This window comes from Meleagris gallopavo, chromosome 2 (genome assembly GCF_905368555.1).
Source record: "Meleagris gallopavo chromosome 2, MGAL_WU_HG_1.1, whole genome shotgun sequence".
NCBI classification, from domain to species: Eukaryota; Metazoa; Chordata; class Aves; order Galliformes; family Phasianidae; genus Meleagris; species Meleagris gallopavo.
In genome coordinates, this window is record NC_139405.1 from 14,843,271 (window position 1) to 14,851,861 (window position 8,591).

Genomic DNA, 8,591 nt, shown 5'->3' on the forward strand with positions numbered 1-8,591 from the left:
CACTGTTACCTGGGAGCAGAGGCCAACCCCCACCTGGCCACAACCTCCTTTCAGGCAGCTGTAGAGAGCAATAAGGTCTCTCCTGAGTCTCATCCAGACTGAACCATCCCAAAGAGCAGCTCCCAGCTGGGTGCTTGGTGGGTGGCTCTGCTCCATCCTTAGCCCTCCAGAGGTTCCAGTCCCACATGAGCAGGACAAAGTCACCAACAGCCCCGCACTGGTACTCCTCATCCCAGATGGGAACATTGGGGACATGAGTTGAACACAGATCTTCAATTTGGAGGCACGTCCTTTCCAGAACCTCCAAGTTTGGCTTTCAACACCAAATCCTTACCGTGGTGGAATCAGCAGCAAACCCACCCTGACCCCCCTCCTCCTCCCTCCCAGCATCTCCCTGTGGCATTTTGCTTTGGGAGGAACACGGCAGCCTTGAAGGAGAGTGATGCCTGGAGGCCCCTTGGCACGGGGTAGTGCCGTGGGGATGTGCGGGGAGGAAGGACTGCGTGGTGCCAGGCGCAGGGCAGGGAGCACCCAGAACGCTGTTCAGTGCTCAAGGACACACCACGCGCGGGGCTTTGCTGCGCTCGGAGGCTCTTCAAGTGCTGTTTTGTGGGTTTTCTTCTGTTTCTTTTGCTTCCTTCCCCCAAACCCGTCCTCTTTTCTTTTGTTTCGTTTCCATTTCGGGAAGAGGAGAGAGGACAAGAGACAATAAAAAAAAAAAAGGAGGGGGGGGCGAGAAGTGAAAAGTCGGAGGCCTTGACACGTTTTTTACTTCAAATAAATGAATAAAACAGAATAAAGCTTTTCCATCTTTTGTTGTTGTTTCCTTCTCGCTCGCAGAAGGAAAGCCGGTGGTGAAGCTGAGTAACGCCGAGAGCCGCTCTCCTGCCCGCTGCCGCCCCGAGGGCACGGCTGCCCCGCACAGCCCGGCTCTGCTGGCTCTGCCCCGCACCGCCCCGAGCAGCCCCGCACGCGGGGCCGGGGGCACCGCCGTTCCGGGCTACGAGAGGGCAGCGGCAAGCGGTTCCCCCGACTCCTCGTGAGCTTTTTTTTTTTTTTTCTTAATTTTCAGACGTTAAATTCTTTTGCAAACATTCATGCCTTAGGAAGGGCTGGAACAAAGCTCAGCTGCTCCAACCGGTCGGACAGGTAAGCAGACTTGTTGACACCGTTATGTTTGCAGCACGCATGCTCCTTCCCAAGTTTCCTGGTGCATTTTTCTATTCCACCTTATGAAACTTTCCCCCCCCCCTCCGCCCCCCCACCCTTTCCAGCCACCCCTCCCCTTCCCCTCCCCGCTCCTCGGGCGGCTCTGCCCCGGTGCGTGCGGTCCCGCGCCCCGCGCACGGCAGCGTTGCGCCCCGCCGGGCTGCGGCCGGCCCGGCCCCGGCAGCGCTCCGTGTGCGCCGCACCGATCCGCGTGTGCCACACCGCTCAGCTCCGCGCCGCGCCGCGCCCCCCGCCCTCGCCATGCCCAGAGCCTTCCTGGTGAAGCGGCGCAGCCCGCAGCCCGCCGTGCGCAGCTGGGCTGGGCTGCCCGACGACGAGCGCGCCGACACCTACATCCCAGGTAAGGATCCGCCGCTCCGCTCTGAGCCCCTCGGGGCCGCGGGGACCCCAAATAACGGAGGAGGGCGGCCCCGTTTCACCGCGGGTGGGGAGGGCGGCGGGGGAGGTGGGCGGCGGGGGGAGCGAAGGGCCGGGGGTGTCCTCCCGGCCCCCCCTTCCCTACTCCTCCTCCTCCCCGCCGCCTGCCCTTGCCCGGGGTATAACGGGAAGGCGGCGGAGCTGCGCCCGTTTGAACTTTGGGACCGTTCGTTGTTTGAGTTTCCGATCGCGGAGAGAACCTCCCCCACCCCCTCAACCCGAGGGCTCGCCCGCGGGTTCAGCGCCGCCGGCCGCCCCCGGCCCGCTCCATTTGTCTCCCCATCCCCACCCTCCGCAGGCGGCCTCGGCTGCGCCCCGGGCTACGAAGACAGCTGCAGCCTGGAGAGCAGCGGCAGCAGCGGGACGCGGGACCCCGAGCTCGGAGACCCCCCAACGCCGCAGGCGGCCCCCGCGGAGCTGGGCGCGCCCGGGGGGATGCTGCTGGACCTGGCCGTCAGGCGCCCCGCCGTCAGGTCGAAAATCAAGGTAACGGCCCCGCGCACTTTGCCTTCCCGAGCCCTGTCCCGCCGCGCCGCTCCTGGCTCCGGTTCCGCACGGGTGGGCCCCGCTCCTCGGCACGGGGCCTCCCGCAGAGCCCCGCTCCGGGTGCGGGCACGGGGCGCTGCGTGGGTCGCCCCACTGCCCTCTCGGCTTATCGAGAGACGGGCCCTGACCCGGGGCTGCACAGGGCCGTCCGCACCTTGGAGCGGACCTGCGGGCCGGAGAAAAGGAAGCGCTTATCTCCCCGTTAGCTTCGCTGCTGCGGGCAGGAGCGATGATAGGCTCGGTCCCGGGGGCAGAGCCGGCGAGGCGAAGCTGCGCTTTCAGTCCCGAGAGAGATAGTGGGATGTAGGGCACGGGGGGGATGCAGGGTGCGGTGAGATAGTCGGTATGGAGGGATGCAGAATATGGGATATAGGACGTGGCGGGATGCAGGATGCAATGGGATGCGCTGGGCTGAGCGCTGTCCATCCAGGAGCACCCTGGCCACCCCCGTGCTGGGGCGGAGCTGCATTACCCAGGGGCCGGTTCTCACCTCGTTAAGCCCTGAGCGCTGCTCTGCGGACGGAGCTGTAAACATTCTCCCAGTCCGTGGTGGGGCTGCGGCAGTTCAGCCATCACGTTATGTTTTTCCACCCCTTATGTGCAGCCAGGGTGAGGGGGAGCCCCACCTGTTGCCAGCTTTCCTCTCCGCTGCCCCTCTTTTTTCATAGAAACCCCAAATGCTTTTTCACGGAAACCCCAAACTGTTCCTCTCGCTTTGACTTGAGCCCGTTTCTTACAACGTAACCTGCAAGAATAGCAAAAGATACAGCCCAGTCCACGAGAACATCTCTGTGCTCAGCTCCGTTTCTGCAGCGCTGGGTTTTCTGCAGATGCCACAGAAACTTGCCGGGAGCCCCTGAGTGCTGACAGCGTGTGCGTGCGGTGCTGCTGGCTGGAAGGGCTGGCGGCAGCTACACTAGCATAATTAAAATAATGGCCGGGCATTTGCATAGAAACCTTCCTTGTGAAGAACGCTCTTCCTCAGAGCTGAATCATCCGTGTCTCCCTCCGTCAGGTTGGGTTGTGGAGCTGGCACAACAATTTTAGTAGTAGAAAGGCGATTAACCTGTAATGACACTCTCAAATGAATTAACGAGCAAGAGGGGCTGACAGGAGATCAGGGCCATTGTTGTAGGCTCCGCTGAGTCAGCACAGCCCGGCTTTGTCTCACCGCATCACCTTTGTGGGCAGAAACACCTCTAACCCCGGGCGCTTCGGTGGGAAATAGCGATGTTTGCAGGGAGACGTCAGCGCACGGGAGCTACTCTGAATGGGACGCCGTGCCGTGTCCCGGCACGTCACAGAATCGCAGAATCGTTCAGGTTAGGAAAGACCACTAAGATCATCGAGTCCAGCCCTCGACCCACGGCAACCACGCCCGCTAAGCCACGTCCCTCAGTGCCACAACTGAGCCAGCCCTCCCTTTCACTTTTGGTTCCGTTCGGTCTTTGCCATGCCGCAATCCACTCACCCCGTCTCTCCCGTTCCCCAGTTCACCACGGGCACCTGTACCGACGCCGCCGTGCACTCCTGCGAGCTGTGCGGCAAGGGCTTCCGCCTGCAGCGCATGCTGAACCGGCACGTCAAGTGCCACAGCCAGGTGAAGAGGCACCTGTGCACCTTCTGCGGGAAGGGCTTCAACGACACCTTTGATCTGAAACGCCACGTCCGGACCCACACCGGTGAGACGGCGGGATGGGTGCGAGAAGGACGGGCCGAGGGTAACCGGCGGGGTGGGAGCTGCGCGGGCGCCGAGTGAAGGCGTTTTGCCCTCTAGAGGAAACGAGCAGCAGTTTCTTCCACCACGTTGCACCGGCACAGGCTTTTCTGTGGAAACGGGGCACTCGGGGGTCAATTTTGGCATCTGGAGGAGGCACCGTGGTGTACGCTGTGCTTCTGGGTTCTTTTGGGAGACCGCGTGATGCATTTGGTGCCCGCTGAGCCCAGCAAGCAACACGCACGGCTTCTGCTGCAGAACGCGGCTCGAGCCAACTGGAAGTTCCAAGGCTGTGCTTTAGCCGCAGCCATTCAAACGTCGGGGCTGAGGCCCAGCTGCATTCTGAATGTGCTCAGGTGGAAGCAAAACATTTCAGAGCCTTTTGCTAACTTGGAGCAGGGAGAAAGCTGCTCTTTTGGTTTCCTTTTCTTCTTTTGTTTTTTTTTTTTTAAGTGAAAGCAATGGCTCAAGCACACATCAAGCCCACCTCCACCGCGCAGGGCGCTCCGGCAAGCCGGGCTGCTCACACCAGGAGCCTTTCCATTCCCACCACAGGGCACCGAGGAGATGCAGTCTCTGTCTCTCCCAGGCGTGTTCCACCTTTCTGCATTCGCTGCTCCCTCCAGGACTGCTCTGCAATGCCCTTTTCTTTGGCATTTAGGATTAGGCAGAATTAAGCAGGTGCATGGCTAGCAGCACAAGTTGGTAGTCTACTGTTGGCAGACAGATTCTGTTCCTTATCAGTAGACGTCATGAAAACAATGCTGCCCGTTTTGGTGAGAGAACGTTGGCCAGGGCCAGTGTTCTGGGCTGGTTTGGGTTTGCCAAGTGGCCAGGAAATCTTCCAACTGAGACCAATGGGCCGTGCCTGAAGGGCAGAGCCAATGCTTCAGGAAGGGGTGGTGTTTTCTACCCATGTCCTCTTTCTTTGGGATTCAGAAACTCACCTCGCTTAGGGCAAGGTCTCTGACCAGAAGCCATAAGCATCTATGCTGTGGCTGTGACAGTTGAACTCAACAGTCAGGATTGAACTGATTTTGTAAAATTCTGGAGGAAGAAGGATCTGTACTGAACAGAACTGAAACATTACAGTCCAGGTCAGGTGACTTACAGTCGGACTGTCTCCAGATTTAATCAGAGAAATCCAGTGTTACCATTTCTCCTCTCCAGCATAAAGCCAGGCTGAGCATTGGCTGTGCTTTTTCGTCTAGGGTTTGCTTTCCTGAATTTTGGTGTTCCAGTGGAAACTGCTTGCAGCCAGATGTAACAGTGGGACAGCCAAATGTGCTAACCCAGGTGCATGGCACATAGAGTTCAATGTTAAAAAAGTAACTCACATGCACAGTAAAATGAAATCATGAAATTATTCAAAAGTAATGGGGAAGCACAGACCCTGGTCAGCTGCCTTCAGTGCAGACCCACGCTGATGCTGGGTGAGCAAGAAAAACACACCCAAAATACTGTTTGTGACAGATGTGGGTTTTGTTTGTGAATTCTGAGGAAGATTTGGAATTTCTCTCCAACTGCAGTTTAGTAAAACTGGTCACTGGTGCAGTCTCACAGCAGTAGGTGTTAGGAAATTACCACTTCAGGTTTGATAGTTCTAACACTTTGGAATAAACTCCTTGCCCAAGACTTGCAAAAATGCAATCAAGATGCTTCTGATTGGAACTCCCAATTAGTTTGGATTTCTGGTAAAAAGATTCCAGCAAGTAAATGGCAAACTTAACACAGTTCGATGACTAATTTAAAAGCAACTATAGGAACATGGCAGCTTTGCTCTTCACTGTTCCTTGTCTATTGCTCACTGATATATACTTTCATCAAAGTGGGCTTGGGATAGCACGTTGCATCAGCTTTAAGGCTGGCCTTAGTACTGAGCTACTATGTAGTAAGAAAAATCACGACCACGTTTGGGTTTTTCAAGTGTTGATAGACCCCCAGGTGTTCATCCACTGAGCACTGAGGAACTACTGTTGTTAAATCAGAGTTGATTGGTGATAAAGTGGATACTCTTCTCTGCTTTTTATAATGAAAGTATTCAGGCATTCAGATCACAAGCCACTTGTGTTCTTCCTCCTCCAGAGACACGCAGAGACTTTTTTTTCATCTCAGTACACTATTTTGTAGAACCCGAGCCTGTAATCACAATAATTAATACTCTATCTTATGAAAACACTCTTGCTCATTGGAAGTGCTGTGATCTCTGTAAGTCCACATTTGGCAGCCATCCATTGAAGAGTCACTAAAAGAGGATAATTACTTACCAAAACACAAGATTTCATTCATTACAAGCACCAAAATGAGCAGTTACCTAAAACGAACAGCTCTACCTAATCACAGAACTAAAATTTTAAGTCAGGTCTTTAAAGGAGTAAGTGTTGCAAGAGTAGATAACTGTTTCTTCTTCAGGACCAAAGCTGTGATGGCTACCAGTCAGCTTCAGCTTCCACTTCAATCTCCTCAAAAATTTATACGCTCCTAAATATATCAAACCACTCATGAAGATTTTGGCCTAAAAGTAAAATGCTCTATTTGCAGTTTCTTGGGCTAGCAGCTACTTAGTGCTAGGTGTTTGCTTGCTATCTAGGAAGACAGCCTTGCTTTCAGCTGATTTCTTGGCTATAATAAATGTAAACTAGAACAATAATGACCCTCTTTTGGCACTGTAGGAATTCGTCCTTACAAATGCGAGGTTTGCAACAAAGCATTTACCCAGCGGTGTTCCCTGGAATCCCACCTCAAGAAGATTCACGGAGTGCAGCAGCAATACGCCTACAAACAGAGGCGAGACAAACTGTACGTGTGCGAGGATTGCGGCTACACCGGCCCCACGCAGGAGGACCTGTACCTGCACGTCAGCAGCGTCCACCCCAGCAGTGCTTTCCTGAAAAAAACCTCAAAAAAACTCGCAGCGGTCTTGCAAAACAAACTGAGCCCTGTCCTGCAGAGGAACTCCAAAGATGATGACAAAGATGAGTAATGCAGTGGATTACAATGGTCTACAGGAATGAAGTTTACACGTAGGACTACATATATATTATTTTTTTAAAAAACCTATTTTGAAATAAATCCCTGAAAGAAAAGGGATACTTTTATTAACTGGACTCTCTTGATATTGGTAAAACCTCAACTTGAAAGAAATATTCCCACAAATCACACAAACAGCAGACTTTGTCTGGTCAAAAAAATGGAAACCCTAACCCCAAGATGGAGTATTTACCGACCCTGGCATCCAGGTAACCTGACTGCCGTTTCAGCTGTCCTACGCATCTGAATGGTGCTGACAAAGAAGCTCACCTTTCCCCAGCACATTTCTTCAAGACAGTAACAGTTACCTCCTGCAAAAAGTACTTTTGAGGGGCTCGGGTGAAAGGGGCCACGTAAGAGCGGCTCCTAGTACACTGTTCTGATGTGCAAAGTTAATTAAAATTGGCTTACAAAGAGTACATGGTATTGGTACTTAAGCTTAAATGTGCAAATAACCTTAGCTCTGCCCCCTGTGCAGTAAATGAACAATTTGCAGAACCGTTACCCAAGAAGAGCTGAAACTTTATTTAAAACAACGCAGACCTTTTTCCCTCCTAAACTTTCCCTTCCAGGACAGAGACTTGCATTCTAGGGACTTCAAGCTGTGAAATCATTTCATCCTATTTAGATGTAAGCGTAACCTTAACTCTGACTTTTCTGGACTCCTCATGCTCACTTGGGGATTGTTACCACATCCTTTTAATGTAAATCAATATCAAGCCAGAAACCCAGAGAAACCATTTTAGCGATTGAAAGATATGTATTTGCTGTCATGATGAAGTGTAACTGTGTGTGTATTTTATGGTGTGTGCGTGTACACAATTTTTTAAATTTTTAAAAATCAGGTGCCTGTTCTTTAGTACAACAAAGCTGTGCAAGCATATAAGAGTGTGACTTAGGCTGTCTGCCTCATGAGACGAGTGCAAAACTGTATGCATAACTCTGCCCTCTAATCACTGTCAGTTTAGATGGCTCCTAGTGAGACTGATGCTACAAGAGAAGAAGGTGGTGTGCTGATGATGAGGGACTGGTACTACGTCCTTGCTTTTAGGACTCCCCTTATATCCAACATCGTAAACCTCTTCAGAAGCTGCTGCAACCCTTACTGGACGCTCAGGTGTCTAAGTTAAGAAAGACAGGGTGGGGTGGTAACTTTCTCAGCAATAATCCAAATTACACCAGCCCAAGCACATGTTATTTATGTCTCATATCTTAATGGCCACAGCTGCTAAACACAGTTTAGATTAATTTAAATGCTAAATAATTAATGGTTTTCATTAGTAATTTTTCCAATATTCATTTTGGGCTCAAAATAAAAGTATACTTTTGGAAAAATATATCCCATTCTGTACACATTGAAACAAATGCTCTGTATGAGCAATGAACTGTAACTTACCTGGCCAGGAGCTTCATAACCATTACCACTTAAATTGTAAGGTTCTGAGTATCTACATAGGAATCAAAAAAATAAAAAAATCAAACTTCAAGATACCTCAGTCTTGTACAGACATCTCCTTGGGTTCTCACAGGGAAGAGCTTTCAGCAGTTTTGAGGCATTCCTAGTGGTATTAGTATTTTACCCAGCACAAATCTACATGCTTGAGATACTGAAAATGATGATAATAAGGTGATGCAATTATGTTAAGAACAA

At 52.1% G+C, this 8,591-nt stretch overlaps 1 protein-coding gene across 2 annotated transcripts; it reads left to right on the plus strand.

The window, feature by feature from the left end:
• Positions 1–1,250: 1,250 nt before the first annotated feature.
• Positions 1,251–7,713, plus strand: OVOL2 (ovo like zinc finger 2). Of its 2 annotated transcripts, none has more exons than XM_085219040.1 (4): positions 1,251–1,570; positions 1,946–2,133; positions 3,686–3,892; positions 6,583–7,713. In XM_085219040.1, the coding sequence occupies exons 1-4, from the start codon at positions 1,471–1,473 to the stop codon at positions 6,799–6,801; spliced, it is 714 nt and encodes a 237-aa protein (XP_085075166.1). In that variant the 5' UTR covers positions 1,251–1,470; the 3' UTR covers positions 6,802–7,713. The 2 variants fall into 2 exon arrangements, with proteins under 2 accessions (XP_085075166.1, XP_085075165.1); XM_085219039.1 differs by having other exon boundaries at positions 1,258–1,570; positions 3,686–3,875.
• The last annotated feature ends 878 nt before the right edge of the window (positions 7,714–8,591 follow it).

Excerpts from the sequence above, each read along its gene's own strand:
- OVOL2 (XM_085219039.1), top strand. The coding sequence starts at position 1,471 with ATGCCCAGAGCCTTCCTGGTGAAGCGGCGCAGCCCGCAGCCCGCCGTG. Across the intron at positions 2,134-3,685 it reads CCGTCAGGTCGAAAATCAAG|TTCACCACGGGCACCTGTAC; the intron begins GTAACGGCCCCG and ends CCCGTTCCCCAG. Across the intron at positions 3,876-6,582 it reads CCACGTCCGGACCCACACCG|GAATTCGTCCTTACAAATGC; the intron begins GTGAGACGGCGG and ends TTGGCACTGTAG.